The sequence below is a fragment of the Vicugna pacos genome, chromosome 35 (genome assembly GCF_048564905.1).
Source record: "Vicugna pacos chromosome 35, VicPac4, whole genome shotgun sequence".
NCBI lineage: Eukaryota > Metazoa > Chordata > Mammalia > Artiodactyla > Camelidae > Vicugna > Vicugna pacos.
Window position 1 is genome coordinate 25,154,947 of NC_133021.1, and position 20,397 is coordinate 25,175,343.

At 43.3% G+C, this 20,397-nt stretch overlaps 1 protein-coding gene and 1 non-coding gene across 2 annotated transcripts in view; both read left to right on the forward strand.

Moving 5' to 3' along the window:
• PIP4K2A (phosphatidylinositol-5-phosphate 4-kinase type 2 alpha) overlaps positions 1-20,397 on the forward strand; it is a 166,288-nt gene that overhangs the window by 128,339 nt on the left and 17,552 nt on the right. Inside the window, exon 6 of the mRNA XM_072955146.1 lies at positions 8,388-8,426. Within this exon, the coding sequence (XP_072811247.1) occupies positions 8,388-8,426 (39 nt within the window). The remainder of the gene's footprint in view (positions 1-8,387; positions 8,427-20,397) is intronic.
• TRNAA-AGC (transfer RNA alanine (anticodon AGC)) lies at positions 16,283-16,355 on the forward strand. Its single transcript has one exon. It is a non-coding gene; the product is annotated as a tRNA-Ala (tRNA).

Here is a 20,397-nt window from a genome sequence, read left to right on the forward strand (position 1 = left end):
GCTTTTTGTTCTTCTTTTTCTAATTGATTTATGTGGTGGGTTAACTTGTTTATTTGAGATTGTTCTTCTTTTTTGAGAAAGGCCTGTATCGCTATAAACTTCCCTCTTAGCACTGCCTTTGCTGTGTCCCATAGGTTTTGAGTGGTTGTGCTTTCATTATCATTTGTCTCAAGGTATTTTTTAATTTCAGCTTTGATTTCCTCATTGATCCATTGTTTTTTCAATAACATATTGTTTAATCTCCATGCTTTTCTTTTTTTCTCCTTTGTTTCTCTGTTGTTGATTTCCAGTTTCATGGCATTGTGGTCAGTAAAGATGCTTGAGATAATTTCTATCTTCTTAAATTTGTTGAGGTTTCTTTTGTGTCCAAGTACATGATCAATCCTGGAAAATGTTCCATGTGCACTTGAAAAGAATGTATATTCTATTTTTTGGGGGTGTAAAGCTCTGAAAATATCCACCAAATCTAGTTTTTCTATTGTAGTATTTAATTTCTCTGTTGCCTTGTTTATTTTCTGTCTGGAAGATCTGTCTAGTGATGTTAATGCAGTGTTAAAATCTCCAACTATGATTGTATTCCCATCAATATCCCCCTTTATATCTGTTAGTAATTCTTGTATGTACTTAGGTGCTCCTATATTGGGTGCATATATATTAACGAGTGTAATATCTTCATCTTGTATCACTCCTTTAATCATTATAAAATGTCCTTCTTTATCTTTCTTTATGGCCTTTGTTTTAAAGTCTATTTTGTCTGAAATCAGTACTGCAACACCTGCTTTTTTGGCTTTTCCATTTGCATGGAATATTCTTTTCCATCCTTTCACTCTCAATCTATATGTGTCCTTCTCCCTAAAGTGGGTCTCTTGTATGCAGCATATTGAAGTTCTTGCTTTATTATCCAGTCTGCCACTCTATGTCTTTTGACTGGAGCATTTAGTCCATTAACATTTACAGTAATTAATGATAGATGTGTGTTTATTGCCATTTTGAACTTATCTTTGCAGTTGAATTGGTATATCCTCTTTGTTCCTTTCTTCTTCCTTTTGTGGTTTGGTAATTTTCCTTTGTATTATCATGGATTTTATTTAATTTTTGTGACTCCCTTGTAAATTTTTGACTTGTGGTTACCCTTTTTTGTAAATCTATTAACCTATACCCGTTTTTAATAAACTGATAATAACATGATCTCAAACCCATCCTACTGTTAAAAAAATTTTAAAAAAGAAAGAAAAAAAATTCTATATTTCCCTGCCTCCCTCTCCCACTCTCAGTGAGTTGTATGTCTTTTATAATTTCGTGTTTTCTTTATTTGTAATTCATGAGTTATCACCTTTCCAGTTGTACGTTTCTCATTTCTGTAGCATCCTGCTGCTTTTCTATTTAGAATAGCCCTTTCAATATTTCTTTTAGCATGGGTTTAGTGTTGCTAAACTCCTGCAGCTTTTTTTTTGTCTGTGAAACTCTTTATTTCTCCTTCTATCCTAAAGGATAGCCTTGCTGGATAAAGTATCCTAGGCTGCATCTTTTTTTCATTCAGGGCTTTGAATCTATCTTGCCACTCCCTTCTGGCCTGTAGTGTTTGTGTAGAGAAATCAGCTGAGAGCCTTATGGGGGTTCCCTTGTAGTTCACTCTTTGCTTTTCTCTTGCTGCCTTTAGAATCATTTCTTTATCCTTGACTCTGGCCATCTTGATTATGATATGTCTTGGTGTGGGTCTATTTGGGTTCTTCCTGTTTGGGACCCTCTGAGCTTCCTGTACTTGGATATCTGATTCCTTCTTTAAGTTTGGGAAGTTTTCAGTCATGATTTCTTCAAAAACCTTTTCAATCCCCTTTGATCCTTCTTCCCCTTCTGGGACCCCTATTATGCGAAGATTGGGACGCTTTATATTATCCCATAGGTCCCTTATGCTATTATCATTATTTTTTATTTGCTTATCTTGTAGTTCTTCTGAATGGGTGCTTTCTCTTGCCCTGTCTTCTAGATCACTAATTCGTTCCTCTGCATTAACTAGTCGGCTTTGCACAGCTGTTAGATCATTCCTCATCTCTGTCATTGAGTTTTCCCATTTTGCTTGGCTCTTCTTTATAGCTTCAATTTCATTTTTGACATATTTTATTTCTCTAAGCATTATCTCTTTTAATTCCTTCAGCAATTTGATCACTCCTTTTTTGAAATCTTGATCTAGTAGGCTATCGATGTCTATTTCATTGAGCTTTCTTTCAGGGGATTCCTCTTGTTCTTTTAATTGGGAAAGGTTTCTCTGCTTCTTCATCTTGCTCATACCTCTCTGGCACTGTGGTTTATGAAGTATCAGTTGTCTATTTTGGATCTTAAGGATTTTATCTATCTAATGCCTATTTAGGAATAGAACTTAGGAAAAAAAGAAATAAAGAGAAAAGAATAAGAGAGAAAGATTTTTAAAAGAAGGGAGAAAGAGGGTTTGAAAACAATGTATAATGAATAATAGAAGAACGGGTTGTAGCAGAGTATTAATCGGGTGGAGAAGTCCTTTTAAAACCTTAAAAAAAAAGGGGGGGGTGGGGAGATGAATATATGTGTTTGAAGCCTATGTCTAATCAATAACAGGACATCAAAACCCAAGAGAAATAGAAATGAATTAAGAGGTAAAAATTAAAAGAGTAATTGAAAATAGAACAGGTAAAAACCGATTAAAACAAAACAAAACAGAAACAAAAACAGAAAACAAAAAAACAAAACAAAGCAAAACAAAAACCAAAAAAAAAAAAAAAAGGGGGGGGTTGTCGGTGTTCTCCTGGAGTCTGTGTGCTTTTAATGTGAAGTCCTTCTGTCTTCGTCCTGTTTTGGAAGCTCAGCTTGTTTTCACAGGCCCTCCGGTGGCGCCCTCTTCTGTGCTGCTCCCAGCACCTGTCGGCAAGCAGATCGCGCCTCCTCCTAACACGGGGTCAGATGCAGCTCTCCTCTGCTGCGGGCGGGCGGGTCACTGCCCCTCTGGATGCCGCAGTCAGATGTTGCAGACTGGCCAGGCAGGAGGGCGGGTCGTGCCCCCTCCCAGCACCTCGGTCAGGGGTTGTGTTCCTGCCCGACAGGCGGGGGGCCGCTCTCCCCCTGCCTGCGCTGCCGGTAGCTCCGCTGCTCTGTGCGGCTGCGCGCTCTGCGCCGGCGCTCCGCCCCGGTCGCGCTCCGCGTGTGGGCTCGGGGAAGACCCAGGGGCAGCCTCGTCCCTGCTCCGAGCCAAGACCCAGCTGCTTGTTTGTCTTTGTGGAGCAAGTTCTCTGGGGTACCAGAATGGAAGGGTCCTATCTGCCCAGGGCTGTAGGCCCGTCTCAGTCTGGCCCTTGAGGCTGCTAAGCCCTTCGGTGCGGACGCAGGTTTCGTCTCTGCCCCCGCCTGGGTGTTAAGCGCCGGAGAATATGGCGGCTCTGCCTGGGCCCCGCCCCTCTTCCCCTGAAAAGTTTCCGTGTGTTTTCAGAGATGGGGGTATGCACCCTTCCCCCGAGAGCACATCAACCTTGCTGTTTTATGGAGGGCCCAGGTTGTTCTGTCCTGTACACCCACAGCCCCGGCGCCCAGCCCCTTGCAGTCCCCCGGAGTTTCCTCCATGCAGCCGCCCCCGTCCTCCGCCCAGATTATGCAGCCTGGCCCTGCCCGCTGCTGCCGGCCCGTGTCTCAGGTTGGGTGTCGGGGGGACGCTCTGTGCCCGTTTAACTTACTTCTGTCAGACAAGGGCTGCTCTGTACAGATCCGAACCTCGGAGGCTCCCCCTCCGTCCCGCTGGCCTCTCAGTTGGAGAGGGGAGACCCAGCGAGCAAGCGCCAGTCCTCCTTTGCCGCTCCCTCCCCGCGGGACCCGTCCCGCGCTGCTTTGCCTTTTGTTCTTTCTTTTTTCTTTTCTCCTACCAGATTTTTGGCGTCTTTATCTTTTGAAGAGGGTGATGATCTGTTGGAGTTCCGCAGGTGCTCTGGTTGGCTGAGTGGGTCTGTAGATGTGGGTCTTGGTGTATTTGTGGGAGAGGGTGGCTTACAAGCGTCCTTCTACTCCGCCATCTTGCCCGGAAGTCTTGCACATATTTTTTTAAATTTACATATATGTACTGTTCATTGTTTCTAAGAACATTTAGATCTTTAGCTTTTTAAACTTACGTAGTTATCAAAGGAATAAAGCCAATGACTAAATAAGAATTCCAAAAGGTACATATACCCCGCTGTTAATGGCAACATTATTTATAATTGCCAAGATATGGAAGCACCCTAAGTGCACATCAATAGATGAATGGAAAAAGAAGATGCAGCATATATATGTAATGCAATACAACAAGGTGGGATTGATTTTTATTAGGTAATTGAGCTTGCTTGTCCACGTTGTAAATGTTGTAATTGATCGTGAACACTTGGGAGGCACTCAGGGCTTAAGCCACCAGGCAACCAGCAGTGCACTCCTTTGTGTTAAGCAGGGATCACTTGTACCTGTGAGAGTTCATGTCTAGTATGAACCGAACGTCAGTGTGCAAGGCACTGCTTTAGGTGCTGGGAATAGGGTGATCAACAAAACAGAACCTGCACTCAATGAGCTGACATTCTGTTGGGTAAAGAGAGGCGACAGATGATAAGTGCTAAGTACATCATGTATTGGGCAGTGACAGTGCCACGGACAGAAGTAAAGACAGGAAGGGTGGGGCCCGGAGGCAGGCTGTTTCAAAGACCTGGAGTGAGAGGTGACCACTGGAACTTCCGAGGGGGAGTGAGGTGATCTGACTTCTGGGATCACTGCCCTAGAGAGTGTCCAGGTTGGGAGCTGGCAAACTATGACCTGCCTGCATGGCAGATCCAACATGGCCATTTCTGCAAATAGCGTTAGTGGAATACCGCCAGTGCCCATGGCTTCTGTAGTGTGCGTGGTTGCAAAATGAAGGCCTAGTTGAGTAGTGACAGAGACCGTTCTGAGCCACAAAGCCTGAATCACTTACTCTCTGACCCTGTTAAGAAAAAGTCTGCCAACTTTTGGTCTCGGTCAGTGGATCTCAAGTTTTTTGATCTCGGACTCCTTCACATCCTTAAAAGAGGACACCCCCCCCAAAAAAAGCTTTTGCTTGCATAGTATATGTCTACTGATGTTTACAATGTTAGAAATTGAGAAATTGATAAAAACTTAGTAAAACCATGGCATGTTAGTATATTTTTATGAAAAATCACTACCTTCCAAATCAAAAAATTGAGTGGGACAGGTGGCACTGTTTTACAGCTCTGCGTATCTCTTTAATGTCTGGCTTAGTATGAGATACTTGGAGTGTCCAGGCTGGTTCTGCTGTCAGTCTGTTGCCGTGTTATTTGATTAGAGTGTATAAAGAAAATCAGACCTTACACAAATACGTTGTGGGAAAAGGGGAGGATGGATTTTTTAAAATAATTTTTTCAGAAATTTGTGGATATTTTTCTTTGATGTTACACCTAAACCTGACCAGTGGTGACTTCTCAAAGCGGAATTTCAGTGTGGAATCTGAAGTCACATTAGTGAACTTTTTAAAATCCACCGGTCTGTCTGCATGCCCCGGTCTGAATACATCAGGCTGTTGTCATTTGGAATGATGGCGTCACTGAGGTCATGCTCTTCCAAATGCTAACACATTTCATTAATCACGAAGCCACGTTACTATCACCACCAGTATCAGAAAAGTCTTTACATACTGAGAAGCTGTTAAGCTCAGGGTGGTGGGTACAAGTTTTAAGAATTTTTCATTTGTACTTGAAGGCTCACATTTTACCACTGGCCTGTCGAGGGCCTGCCAGCTGTTTGCTGAAAAGTCACAGCGCTCAGCCACACCAGCAGCTCTGCTCCTCTTTGACCGAATACCTGCCCGATGCCCAGATCTGAATAAGCAGATTCCCAGTTGTTCATTCATGTAAAAATGTTTCGTGAAAAAAGTGGCTAGCCCAGCTCATAACTCAAACATCACAAAAATGGCTGTTTTTAAACATACCTGCTTTAAATAGAATGCTTTGTGCATACTTCCCACACAGAATACGGAAAAGATGTGCACCAAGACATAATAAAGCAACGTCACTGCTTTGGTGAGGACATTCATGTATTTGATGACAAACTACTTGTACCATTTTGTGCCACAGCTGGATTTGTGCTAAACTGCCAACAGTTTTTTGCCCACCTTTTGTTTTTAACAAGACAGTGAAAAAGGCAAATAGTGTTATTATAAAGAGTTTTGTGTTTACAGACCCCCTGAAAGGGTCTTGGGGCCCCTAAGTGCTGAACTACACCTTGAGAAATGCAAGTCTGTGGAAGGGGAAGCATCCAGAGTTCAGATGAACCACACCAGCTTCCCCAGTACAGCCTTGCTCTGTGCAGCCTCCCAGTCAAAGCTCTTTTTTCCCTGGAAACCCCAGCCCCCCACAGTGCTCTCTGGACCCATCTTGCTCATGAAGCACCTGCTTAGCTTCTGCTGCTGAGGACGGTGTAGGCCTGGCCCGTGGTCTGACTCACCCACATAAGAAGCCAGATGACTTCTGAAGCCACAGGTCCCGTGTTACCACCTGGCACCTGTGTGTGAGGTGCTGGACCTTTATGGGCCTCAGTTTCTTCAGCTGTAGAATAAATACGTCATCTTATCTACCTTGCTGGTTGTTGTGAGGACTGAGTGAGATCTGTGTGGGCACGTCCAGCGTCTCACCCAGCCTGTGGGTGGTGGCGAGTGAATGGTGGTTATCTCATCCATTCTATGCGAGTAAGTCCCTGAAAGGCAATTTTTTGTGTGTCCTACACACTTTTTTTTATCCTCCTAAAATGCTTAAGATGGTGTCTCGTTCAAGCAGGCATCTAGTGAACATCCTGATGTAAGTTATGCTTATAGATCAGATGTTATAGTTAAGTTAAAACTAACCTTGTAAAGTTAAATTTAAAACGAACCTTGGCCTTCACAATTTCATCTCCCTTTTCAGCCTGCAGAATAAACAAACTCTTTTCTTGCCAGTACATTTGGTTGTGGGGGAACCTGAACATCTGGCATCATTTCATGGCTCAAACGCTTGGCCTTGACTGAATTACCTTTTTCATTGTGTTTTAATTTTTAAAATTCTGAACAAATTTAAATCTGGATGAGGTTTTTCCAGGCTGATGATTTGCATTTACATAGAGAAGTTTCACTGAGAATCAGAAGCAGAGTAAATTATATTGTAGGGAGAACACACAACACACACACACACACACACACACAGACTAAAAAGTTGGTTAAATTTCCTTTGCTGTACACCAGAAATTGACACAACATTGTAACTGACTATACTTCAATTAAAAAAAGAATATATATACATATAACTGAATGGCTATGCTGTACACCAGAAACTAACACAATACTGTAAATCAACTATACTTCAATTTAAAAAAAAATGGTGGTCAAGTAGACAGATTGCTCCGCTGTCCTATGGTCCAGCACTAGAGGGCCCCAGGAGGCGCAGCAGACCGGGCTGTTCCTTCCCTGATCATTTATCAGCGACCGCTGGGTGCTGCTGTGTGGGACACTGTGATGGTCACCAGGGAGCACCAGGAACAAACACTCATTGTTGTATGAACAAAGTTGGGAACTCACTGGCTGTTTGTTTCCCAGTCTTTCTTTCGCATTAAGATCTTCCACAAAGGACTGTGTCTCTTCCTGCACGCCACCCCAGGCCCCCCCAGGGCATCTGAGGTGGACTCAGTCATTTTGGACACCACCAGAGCTGAGGGCAGAGTTTTGAAAACAAGTGCAGTAGAGTAGAAATTCTGAGACCAAGAACTGTGTTTTCTCCTACTTTATACCTCTGTGCTCAGCCTAGATTCTAGCACAAAATTGTACAAGTAAATGTGTGTTTAAAGGGCCCTCCGAAGGGAAGGGGGACAGAAAGTACCCAGTGGGTGGTTCTCATGGTGAGGAAGGCACATTCATCTAACCCTAAACCCGGGGAGAAGGGCCGTCGGGTCTAGGGCAGCCCCACCTGGGAGACACAATGTGGGAAGGAGGCCTGCAGTGCCTTCGGGTCTCTGCAGCCAGCTGATGGCCCACTTGACGTTGAAGACCCGCAGGCCAACCCTCTCTGGCAGCTGGTGTAAGGAGAGTGTGGTTTGACCCCACGTTTACTAAGTTACTGGTCATGTGACTCAGGTTTTCTGATTTCCAGCAGGAGGACGAGAAGCCGGGAGAAGGCAGCACAGGGTGGCACAGCGAGGGACGGGTTGGGGATGGGTGGACAGAAACACCTGCAGAGGGCGCTGCGCCCTCAGGGAGGGGACAGAGCAGGCTCCGGGGGCGGCTCCAAAGCAAAACTTCATTTCCGCACCCTGCCCTAAACGTCTGCCGACCAGCCATGTGAGACCAGCGCCCCACGTGTGCACGTTTTCATTCCTTCTTTCTGTTTCAGGGCTCTACCGTGGCTAGAGAAGCCAGTGACAAAGAAAAGGTAAGTGCCTGGTGTGTCTCACCTCGGTCTGGGGCGAGCTCGCTCAGCGCCTCTGGTGTCCCTTCTTCTTGTCCTCCTCCACCGCCATCCTTCCCGGTCCCCCTCTGCTGCCCCGCAACTGAGGGGACGCCCTCCGCCAGTTCTCCTCCTCAGGCTCGCTGCCCTGTTGAATCACGTAGGAGTTAGCAGTTTGCAGTGCAGGTGCAACACTTCACATCAACGTGGTCTTGAAAACACAGCCACCTCTGCAGTCGTGATGACCCAGACCGGCAGGTGCAGCTCCGCACCTGGGTCCTAACCCCGCTTTAGGACTAACAAGCCGGGTGCGACCTTGAGTCGGTTTCTTTGCCTCTTTGAGCCCTAATTTTCTCACCTGTAAAAATGACGATGTTGAGCTTCAAATGCACCTATAAAATGTTGGCTTAAAGGAGTTTCGAACTCCTGACAAAAAAATGTTAAGACCTGATTCGAGTCTTTTCCGTGTAAAGACTTAGGGACGAGGAGACTTCTTACCTTTTTCTGAGTCACTGGCTAGTAGGTAGTATTTGAACCAGTTTGTTGATTATGCAAAACTATAGGCAGATTCCACTGGAGTCCGTTTAAGAATTTGGGAAGCAGCTTTCTGTATGTAACCCTAAACTGCCCCCACCTGGAATCTGCTCATGTGAAAGGCACCTCTACACTCTCAGCTGTTCCTCCTCGTCACTTTGGGAGGCGCCTTTTCTTGACCAAACCATTTGAGAGCTGGGCTCAAGGTTTCTGTTTTTAAATTCTTTCAGGATGATATCAGTCAGTTTGGGTTTGAATTTTATAGATTTGGAAATCTCCTTTTACTTACTCATCCAGAAGTGTTTGTGAATCTCTCTTTGGTTACTGTCCTCGCTTGAAGGGCTAAAATAATGAACCACATAGACACATCAGCAAAGTGATACAGATGTTAAATAGGAGATGACAGTATCATGTGATAAGCGCCTTGCTAGCGAGCAGGTAGCAAGGGCACCTAAATCTGGCCTGGTGGTCTTCCTGGAAGAGGTGATGTTTACAAACCTGAAGGATAAGCAGGAGACAGCTAGAGAAAGAGGTGAGAAAGAGCTGTGTGTGCAAGAGTGCCGAGGGGGAGCGCCTGGTGCTCTAGTTAGAGGGTGAGATGAGGCCACAGAGGTGAGCAGGACCATTTGGAGAGGCTGTCGAAATAACCCAGAGTAGATGGTGGCCTGACCTGGGGTGCTGGAGGGGATACAGAGAGATTTGGGCAGAAGGATCCACAGAACTCAAAGACTGAATGTGGTGTGTGTGGAGGGAGGGCAGGGTGGGGTGAAGGATGACTCCCAAATTTCCAGCTTGGACAATGACAGAGGGAGCAGAGTGGGTGGAGTAGTTTGAAAGCTCAGCGCATCAGAGTAGAAATGTCCAACAGGCATGAGAGGCTGCAGAGAGGGCTTCAGCCAGGAGAAAAGGGCTTGGGAAACCTCCGGGGAAGGATGATCAGCAGAGCCGGGGAAGCGTGGATGAGGTCACCCAGGCCGGGCGCATCAGTTGGAGAGAAGCGTGCCTGGCGGCGGCCCAGGAGAACATCATCATGGAAGAAGCGGCTAAAGGAATGGAGTCCTGCAAAGGATCAGCCACAGAGATAGGCGACAAGCCAGGAAAGCCTGGCTCATTTGTTCAGATACTGACCGAGCATCTATTAAGAGCAAGCATTTTGCCAGACATGAGAAACGTCTCAGTGCATGGTGCCCTGCTGTTAAGAAACTTGCACTCCAGGGGCATCCCAGAAACCAGAGGAAGAGGACTTTCCCAGAATCAAGAGCCTCTTCCAGGGCAGGTGGGATGAACACTGAGAAGTATCTGTTGGACTCATCAACAGAAAAATCACTGGTGACCTTGTCAGTGACGCAGGTGGAGCAGAAGCCTGGTAGCGGGTTAAGAAGTGAGGCAGAGAAAAGGAAACAGTGGCTCCTCCTTCTGCAGTTTGTATTTTTACTGTGCACCACTGAATATACTTTCACACTTCCAACTGCCACGTGAATCACCCTGAAGGCACCAGATTTGGCCAAGAGCAGCAGAAACGATGGGCTGTCAACTTCCACGTTGCTCTGTAAACATTTCTTCCAGGTGCCAGAGACTCGAGTAGGTATTGTTTTCATCCATGAGAAACTCAGAGGCTTATTATTACTGGGATTTTCTCAGAGGAAGTATCTGGGCTGTTTAAAGAGCCACACAGCAGCATCAAAAGAAGCCACTTCAGCATCATCAAAAGCAGCCAGCCCCAGAGTCAGAGCCATGGGGGTACCATGCGCTTCTCCACGCTGGTGGCTCTGTTCTCCCTTTGTTCCCAAGTCCCTTGAGCCTGCTGCTAGCAGCCTTTTCCCCACTTCTGTTCATTTCAATTTCTTCAAGTTTCATCCCCAAGGGCTCTCAGTCTGCTCTGACAATAACCAATGCCGAGAAAGACAGTTACAGCCAACGGGGTGATTACAGCAGAATCCTAAGTCATGAAACAAGGACATGTGTGGCTGGAAGCCAGTGTTTGGTGTAGCTGTAATATTTCACCATCAGAAGCAGAGCATCATTACTGTCTGTCCCTCCACTGCTCTGCCTGTAGGACCACACACTTTCCAGGAACCCCCTGGCTCTCACCACAGTTCCACTCCTCGCCTCTCCAAGAATATTTAGCCCTATGTTGGTGTAGGTTACTATGAAAAGACATGAAATGACAATATGTCTGGCAGAAGCCCACTTTTCTAAGGATGCTGCTAGGATGCTTCTATTGTATATTGAATATGGGCACATTGTTCCTCAGAACATTTCCCTTGGAGGTGGACTTAGAGAAGTCAGAGATGGGAGGGACCTTAGCAGGTCAGAGTCCAGTTTCCCCACCTCACGTGGGACAGATTCGAGACTCAGAAGCTTCTGTTCCCAAGCTGCATCACACAGTCTGTGGCAGAAGCAAAACCTTACCTTAATCTGGGTTTTTTAAATTATTAATCTTGATGTATTGGGATTGTAGAAAGGTGAGTAATAACTGGCATTTGTTTAATGTCAACTGTATGCAAGATCTGTTCTAAATTTCACACATATTTGGTCACATAACCCTGACAGCCACCTTTGAGGCAGGCGCTATTATTATTTCCATTGAGTAAATGAAGTTACTTGACAGACAGGCCCAAGGACCCACAGTTATGGCACGACACAGCCAGGGGTCCAGCCCACATCTCACATTTCTAACCATGATATGGTACTACCTCCTAAATGTTTGGGACTTCTTTTTTTAAAAAAAATTCATATTAATCCCATGAATCATGAAGATGAACAAGGCAACATTTCACTACAATGTTTCACTGACAAAAACTGTGTTTTTTGGAGTTACATATGAACTAAGGCAGTTCATTGAATCTTGATTTCAAAGTGAAAAAAAAAACAAAACTGTTCAGCCCCATAAGATGTTGGCAAACCAATTCACATTTTCTCCATTTGAGGAATTAGGTATTTCTGTAAATACAGTCTGTGTCACTAGTATCTCCCACTGGGTAAACATTAAAATTGTCCACACAGTAGCCCAAAGGAGGAATTCAATGCTATGTACTTTTTTTTCTGGGCTTGGGGTTCCTGATAGCTCTTCTTCCAAAAGGAGCAGCTCCAAAAGACCATCGACCTGCCCTCCTAGATTACAGGTGCTCACTGGGAAGGGTCGCAAGGAAGTAGCTTGAAGATGTGGGAGTGAAAGTAACTAACACTGGTAATTGATGGAGACTGTGCCTGCCTTGACAACAGGACATCATGTGTCTCTGATGTGGCAGTTTGTTTACAGTCTAGCAGCAACCAAGGGTAACATTCACTAAACTGTAACACTTAAAAATAAATGAAATGTATTAATGGAGCTGAACTCTTAAAAACCTTGGGTTTTTAAGTTCTAAAAATTTCTTTTGCGTTTCTTGTTCTGACAATTTTCAGGTTTTCTTTCCATGATCAATTAATATTTTTGACTCTTCCAAAAAGCATGCTGTTCTTCACAAACAAAACCACAAATGTTATCAAAACAATCACTGTTACCTTTGGTTAGAAATATTTGGAGAAGGCTGAAAATACTTATTTTCTACACTTTAGCCTCTTATAAATGAAACCAAATGGTTTGCAAGATTATTCTCTGCTGTCATTGTGCTACCCATATTCTCTCTACAGAGTGATTACAAAATTGCAAAGAACAATCCTTATAGAGAATCTCCATTGATGTGGCTTAATTAGCAATCTGAATTCTTAGTTTCTTTCATTTGAGTCATTATCGCTGTTTTAATGTCCCACACTTTTCACTTGTTGATGACAAATTTTAAAACTGTCATTTCAGATATTTCCTGATATAGGTGCATACAAGTCCCATCCCTCCGATTTGAGCTTGACATGTAATTAGTGGGATTTGCATTAGCATAATAATGAAGATGGAGCTGAAAGAAATAAGTTCTGTTCCAACAATCACGGAATCACTTTCACTGCAGCAAGTATCAGAACATGCGTGTACAGATGTCTTGAATTTTTTTTAAAGAACAGTGTTTTGTTTTGTTTTTTTTTAAACCGCTGTCAAGTTCTGACAGCTGCTATGACTTGTTTTCTTTAATTCCTTCCTTTATTAATGGAAGGGCATCTTCCATTCACGGCTCCAGCAGTGTAGCTCCCTCTAAATGAGACAGAAATGCGAATCTCCCTGGTGGTCGATCTTTTCACAGCTGCGCTGCAATTCCAGTGTGACATCAAATTAGTAATTATAGCTGAGCGGACCACTCTTTACAAATGACAGTCTTAGCATGCTGCCAGCAAGCATGCTACTCAGCAGGGAAACCGAGCAAGGAAAAGAAAACGTAACTGGACTCACTTGATTTCTGGAGGATTTGACCTGACTCTTTAAAGAGCCCATGTTCTTGAGAGAGAGAGAGAGAGTCCTGGGGATTTATACAAATAAGCATTTTGTTCATCGTTCCACGCAGTTCTCAAAACTCATGGCTGGTTTCATTACGTAAAGTAAAGCTGGGGTAATGGAGTCATAGGGTCACAAGAAGATTCCCTGTAACAAGTAACCTCCCTGGAACCCATTTGAAAGGAAACAGCTGCCCTGCAATTGGCATTTGTGTTACTATATTGGCAATAATCTTTGTTGACACTTGGATAATGGGCTACAAAAAGCCGCCTGGTCAATTCTTAGGGATTGTGAATTGCCTTAGCAATTAAGTGACTGCCACCATCTCTGACATTTTACCTGTTACTGACTAAAGGCTCAGGAAAATTCATCCCATATACCCTCACATCCAAAAAAAAAAAAGCTTTCTTAAACCAGTTTTCAGCATTTCTTTTGTGATATTTATCTTGTAACAAATTTTGTTAATTACCACCTCCATCTGGTTCTTCCCGCTGAGTTAAAAATAACAGCAGTGTGTCCTGGGAATCTTTCTTAGCTGTCAGTTAAAAGGTGCTTCCTTTTTTGTCATTAGCAGATCATCAGTTAAAGGGAGATTGTTAAGGTTTTTAGGCCCTAAACTCAACTCAAGCTTTAACCCTCTGTAAAATTCCTTCTCCAGATAAAATTGAATTATTTTCCTCTGCCAACCAGTGGTAGACATGCTTGTCTCAGAACCCAAAGTGCAGGGGAAAGTTTCCCATCAGGGCAGAAGCAAGGCCATCTGCCTCCTGGCCCGGAGATGTTTTATAAGAGGGGGTTTGGAGGGGAAAAACACCAAACCAAGAGCCTTAGCAAATCTGAGTCCCAGCCGCCACTCTGGCATTAATGGAAGTTTGGGGATAAGTCATTTGACTTTGTCCTCATTTGTAAAATTAAAGGGCTTCATTGAATCATTGGTTCTCATGCCTTAATGTTTGCCAAGAATCTCGTTTCAAATGAAGCTTTCCCTCCCACAGAGGTAGACTTCAACAGACCTGACTTTGAAGAGTCCTGGACTTGACAATCACTAAAATCCTGTCTGTTCTAGGTATGGGTTATGATGGTTGCTATTATTAATGAAAAAAAAAAAAGTTCCAAACTGTTAGCCAGTCTGCAGTAAACCATGTAAACCATGGGGATTATTCTGGGAAGCGGAGTTAAGTTTGATTCCTTTGGAATTTGGTTGGAGTGGCAGGTGAAAGAGAAGATAACATGCAGTAACTCCTGTGAGCATCTCCCAGGTGACAGCATTAGAGTCCTCAGGCCAGTCTAGTTTATGGTGGTGCATAATCTCTCAATTTCACTGGAATGAACTCAGCTCAGATTATCCCAAGCACACATGAAGCAGTGCTGTTAGATACGGGAACTTCTAAGCAGACAGCTCTTACTCGATTCCAGAAAGAGTTGGGGGGAGAGACGACTTCCACGCGTAGTATGTGGCTTGAATTGAAGCCAACCTGCTGCAGATGTATCATTATTAAAACAATAAAAATTATGATGTTTACCAGATAAGCACTAAACCAGAAACTACAGGATTTGGCAAACGTCTCAAGTTTTCAGACTTTGACGTTTCTTAGATTATCACCATCACCATCCATGCAAACAGAATCTTCCAATCCTATGGAAACAAACCAATTCTGCACATCTTGCACACGGCTTAACTGTCACGTCACAGCCCGTGGGAGGAACCAAACCTAAGTCACTTAGAGTTAAAGGGCCAGTCTGAGAAGTATGAGAGTATTAGAAAAGGAATAAATTTCACTTTCTAAATAGCAGCTTGAAAACTATAGGGAAAATAAAGAACCAGCAGCTGGGTTCTGCCAGCCTTACCGATTCGATGTAGAATTACGATAGGGCTTACCCAGTTTTGTGCTGCTTATTTGCAGTGGTTTCTACAAGTATGTTGAGATACACTGTCATTCTACATTTACACATAGACAAGGAGGTTCAGAATAAAAATGAGCCCTTCACGTCCAGATGCTGGTCGTACATGTACACATGTGGAAACTGCCAGTTATTAATGATGTGCTGGATCATTTCCCCAACCGTGAACTTGTAGAGACATTCCCGCTTATGTTGTTAAAGGCATTAGATGGACTTTTTGTGAGAAAACACCTGTTCTCTTTGCTCCTTCTGTCTGAACTTTACCCGTATTCACTGATTTGCCTTTTCATGTATCAAGTTTGTGGCTTGGATGTTTTGAGAAGCAGAACTGATTTTATTATAAAATCTTTACCATCTCTTATTACCCCAAGATTGGTCCCACATATGCGATGTTATTTGATCAAATCATCTTTATCCTAACTCCCATGTAAGGGTTACCTAAAAAGTCTCTCTCTTACAGGAATATTTCTGGAGTATATCTTCAGCCCCACAGACTGATTTTTTATGAAGTTATTTTGGCAAGCCTTTTGTTTTTGGTTTTGTTTTGGGGTTTTTTTTTTTTTTTGCAAGTTTATTTTCTTTTAGGTGAGCCTGGAGTAACAAGCAAATCAGGAACATCCATGGTCTCAAACATGAGACAGTAATTAGGATGTACTTTTATCTTGTGTATTCAGCTCTGAGTGTCACAGTGTGGCCCAGCAAAGGGACACCAGGCAGAGGTCTTTGACATCGAGGCTTACAATTTGACTTTTGAAAACAGGTTGTCAAGTGAGCACATTGAACAAAACTTCGTTTCTTTCTGAAACACAAGTCCTTTAATCACATAGTGCTATGCTGTGTGTTATCCTTTGCATGGTTCCAGAATCCTGTTTGTATTAAACACTCGGGTGTGACAGAAGTACATCCCATCTTCCTGTGAACGTTTCCATCCAGGCCAAAATTAAAATGTGGCTCTGTATTATAATAAATTTTGGCTCTGGGCATTTTAAATACTTTTTAAAAAAAATTTCCTGTTGTTTACTGGCAATTTAAAATACACTTTGGGGGAGGGTATAGCTCAGTGGTAGAGCGCATGCTTAGCATGCATGAGGTCCTGGGTTCAATCCCCAGTACCTCCATTAAATAAGTAATTCTTATTACCTCCCTTCCCAAAAAATAATAATAAAATATAGACTCCTTGTGTAATTTAATTGTAGGATGATAAAATCTAGTATTATTGTAGTTTGAATTCTGTATTTTTTGCCAGTTTTTGTTTTCGAATTCCATATTTGAAGTTAGGTTTTGACTTTATATACAGATTTTAAGTATTTGTGATTTTAAAACTTTGAGTCATCCAGAAGATAACTAGATTTTTCACCTAAGATTTCCATGTAATTTCTGGCTTTACTTAACTCTTATTATCTAGGATTCCTAACCTCCGTGCAAATGACAGCAATCATACATTAAGTTACAGAACCCAATGAAATAATTATATTACAAGTAGATTAACTTCTATTTGAAACAGAGAACTTAAATCCTTTTGTTAAAGTTTTTGGGGGGGTTGTTTTCAGAAAAAAATGCAAAGTTTTTAGTAATTTGGAATTCTAAAGTTTGTATAAAGTGTACTAAGTGTTTTTATGTTAGAAGGGAAGCTCTAATGCCTTGCTTTTTTGTGTGCTTTCTGTCATTGTAACGGAAGGAAGCAGAGCCCTGAGCTTCCTTTGCCCTCCCAGGATCCCTAATTTCTCTCCAACCACTGCCTTCACTCCCGGGTCTCCGTCTGCTGAGCTGGCCATGGAGGCTCAGGTTCATTCTAAAAATGAAAGCTCTAGACTTTGTGGCTCTTACTTCTGAATATTTTTTCCTGTTTTAAATCTCAAAACCCGTGGCCAAATGTCCTTAGAGATCATTTATATCTTTTACTGAGCCCGAGGGGATAATATTTATATTCAGTATTTATACATTTAAAATATGATCCACATGTTGGTTATCTTCAAGTTCTGATCTAGTTGTGTGTACACCTCAGCTCACGTCCATGTTCATTTGTGTCTTTGTAACACAGAAACCATTTCTGACCATGACCAATAACCGTTAATAGTGTGTTTCTTAGTATTGAGTATAGACTTCCCGAGAGACAAGCAAATACTTTACTTCAAAAGTAACCAAAAGCTTTTCACCGAATAGCGTAGTTACAAAAAGAGAGGGAGGGAACATTTATGATGAAAACAATTTTCTTTTTACAGCTCATAGCAAATAAAATGTTCCCAAGGAGCTTCTCTCTCTCATTTTTTGGTTGTTTTCTAGCCACCGAGATTTCAGTTACTGAATTTGTGCTGTAGGTCAGCAAACTCACATTCGCTAAATTACTCAACAATTATAATCCACTCACTGAGAAAAACTAAACCCATGAAAAATCAGCTAAGAAAAAAAAAATCAGCAAATTTCTATCTTTGGCCATATATATAAAACTATTAAATTGTATGTATTCCATATTTAATAAATATAAAATGTAGATACTTGGTTACTCTAGAAACTTACTCAACTTTTATTTATTATTACAAAGCAGTGTTTTCTCCTCACTTGTGTTTCAGTGAGGTTTTTCTGGCCAGGGAGAGTTTTCCGGTGATCAGAGGTTTTTCTGGCCGGGAAAATTCAATCCAGGTTTGGAGAGCAGCCAGGACGGGTTTATGCCAGTGTTGCCTTTAACACGCCTTCTCTGGTGTCCCCTCTGTTCTCCCATGTCCGATGCAGTGAAGTGAAATAACCTTGCACTTGTGTATGCTAGATGTGCGTGCAGTAAGGAAAGTATCTTCAAAACTTAAAGGTAATACGCAGAGAAGTTGCAGGAGACATTTGTTCCTAATGATAAACCCTGAAAACATAGGCAATTGTAAACATGGCTTAGGTTACTGATATCCCAAATTTAAAGAGCCTATTTCTTTAAAAAAAAAAATCAAGACGGATAAAAGATGACAGGCAAGTCTCATATATTCTTTAGTAGGAGCACTGTGTAACAGTATTGGTCACGGTCAGAAATGGCTGATGTGAAACTAAGATGCAAACTAATACACAGCAAGTCCTCAATGCCAAGCAGTGTGTGTTTCATGTCATTTCGTTCACTTGCTAACCATATTGGACGGTATTACTGATTTCCCATAATATAGATGAGGAAACAGGTTTGGACAGATTAAGCTACTGGTTCTAAACATCCCAGGTATTATTTTAAAAAAAAAGGGCATACTTAAATCCAGAGCAAGACTTAAAATGTTATCAGTGATTCACTTTTCTCTACATACACACACCATGCTTGTAAGCATGACCAGCAAATAACAAGAATATTCATATGTAACTCTCCACGTGGCAGGCACAACCCTAAGCTTTTTAGGTAATGAACTTGTATAATCCTCACGACACTGCTGTTTGCTAATCCCCATCTAAAGATCAGGAAGCCAAGTCACAGAGAAGTTAAGTAACTTGCTCAAAGTCACACAGTGGCTAGTTGGAGTGGAGATACAACCCAGGCGGCCTGGATCCAGTCTGTGTTCAGAAGCTCATGCTTCAGCCTGTGTCCCAAGTAGAAACCTGAGCCATACTGAATCCACCCGGGGTCTGGCATCACCCAGCGGGAAAGTGCCAGGGTGAACATCACTCTGACTTTTTCCAAACAACGGAAGCAGGAGAGCTGGGTTGCCGGGGGACTGGCATCACTGCTGATGCCTCAGCTGTGTTTGTACATTGTACATTTGTCACATTAGAGATGAGTGCCATTGCTAGTCTAGCCCCCGGGTAGAAGTACTTCCTGCAAAAGGGAAATAACCTTAGACGTGGGCAGTGCCGGGCTTGCTGCCGAGTCTGCTTGCACACAGCCTCACTCCCCTTGCCAGGGCCTGGGTGCTGACGAGGGCAGGCCGGGCTGGGGAGGTGGGGTGGGAAGAGCAGGCCTTCCCACGCCTCGTCCTTGGGGTCGCCTCCCAGTAAGTGCCGAGTGAGGTGCTGCCACGCCCCCTCACACGTGGAGGCTCCCAATCTACCCGAAACTGGCCAGAACTTAATTCAGAACGAATAAAGACATAAAACCTCCGACCACTTGAAAGGTGGCTGACCGCTGGTGGGAAGCCAGCCTCCGAATCCACAGTTCAGAAGTTGTTTCTGACCTGATGGCTTTCGCTCTGATGGTTTCCTCCGCCCTCTGGCTGCCTCCGCATTGAGGGTGTGGAAGATGCCCATTAAAGAACCAGACCCACTGACTGACTTCAAGGCTTTCAAAACTCCCGTAAGAGCAAATACTCTGTTGCTGCCCACCATTCTTTGTGCTGCTCTGCAGACATCAGCTCTGTGGGCAGTGGCACACCAAGAGGTTATCATGTCCATTAATTCACAGCAAAATAGTTTCCCTCACTTAAAAAAAAAAAAGGTGCATCTTTAATGTAAACGCTGCTCATTATCAGATGGATATTGAAATTTTAAAGAAGATAAACAGCAAGGTTTTCCTGAGGGTGCGTCATTGTCAGGTGACTTCATCTTTGTCATTTAGTTCTTAGAAAACAGTTGAGTTCTGGTTTTAAAGAAGATATTTTATATGCAGTCTCTCAACCTACAAGACCAGTTTTCAATCCATACAAGTTACTGAATGCTCACAGCAATGACAACGATGACAGGTGTCTTATTTAAGTGTGTCATGGGTTTTGGTCGAATTCTCAGCTCTACCTTTAGCAGGATAACTAAGGTTCAGGCAGCCCGCGTTCCCATCTCAGCGTGGGAACTGGCTTACCAGTTCCACTTACCAGGCTGTGAGACCTTTGTTAAATTGTATAATCTCACTAAACCCAGTTTCCATGAAAATAGTAATAGTCGTTTCGAAGAGTCAGTGAGATGATGCACTTGGATAAGCTGATGCACCAAGAGCTTAACAGCACCTAAGGCTGCTGCCGCCACCGCCACTGGGGGCCTCTGCCTTCCACACACACACAGACAGCCTGGAGAGGTCCAGGAACTGGCCCCTGGCAAGGGGTGGACCTAGGATTCATGTCTCCAAAACCCCGGTGCTCCTACACCTCTGCCATTGCGTGGACACCGGGGGTGGCATTTATGGACTAGTGTCAGGTTCCCTCTAGCAGCTGCCCTGCAAAGGTTCCGCCCATGCTTCTTGAGCCTCTCAATAAGCCCTTAAGTCTTTTAACC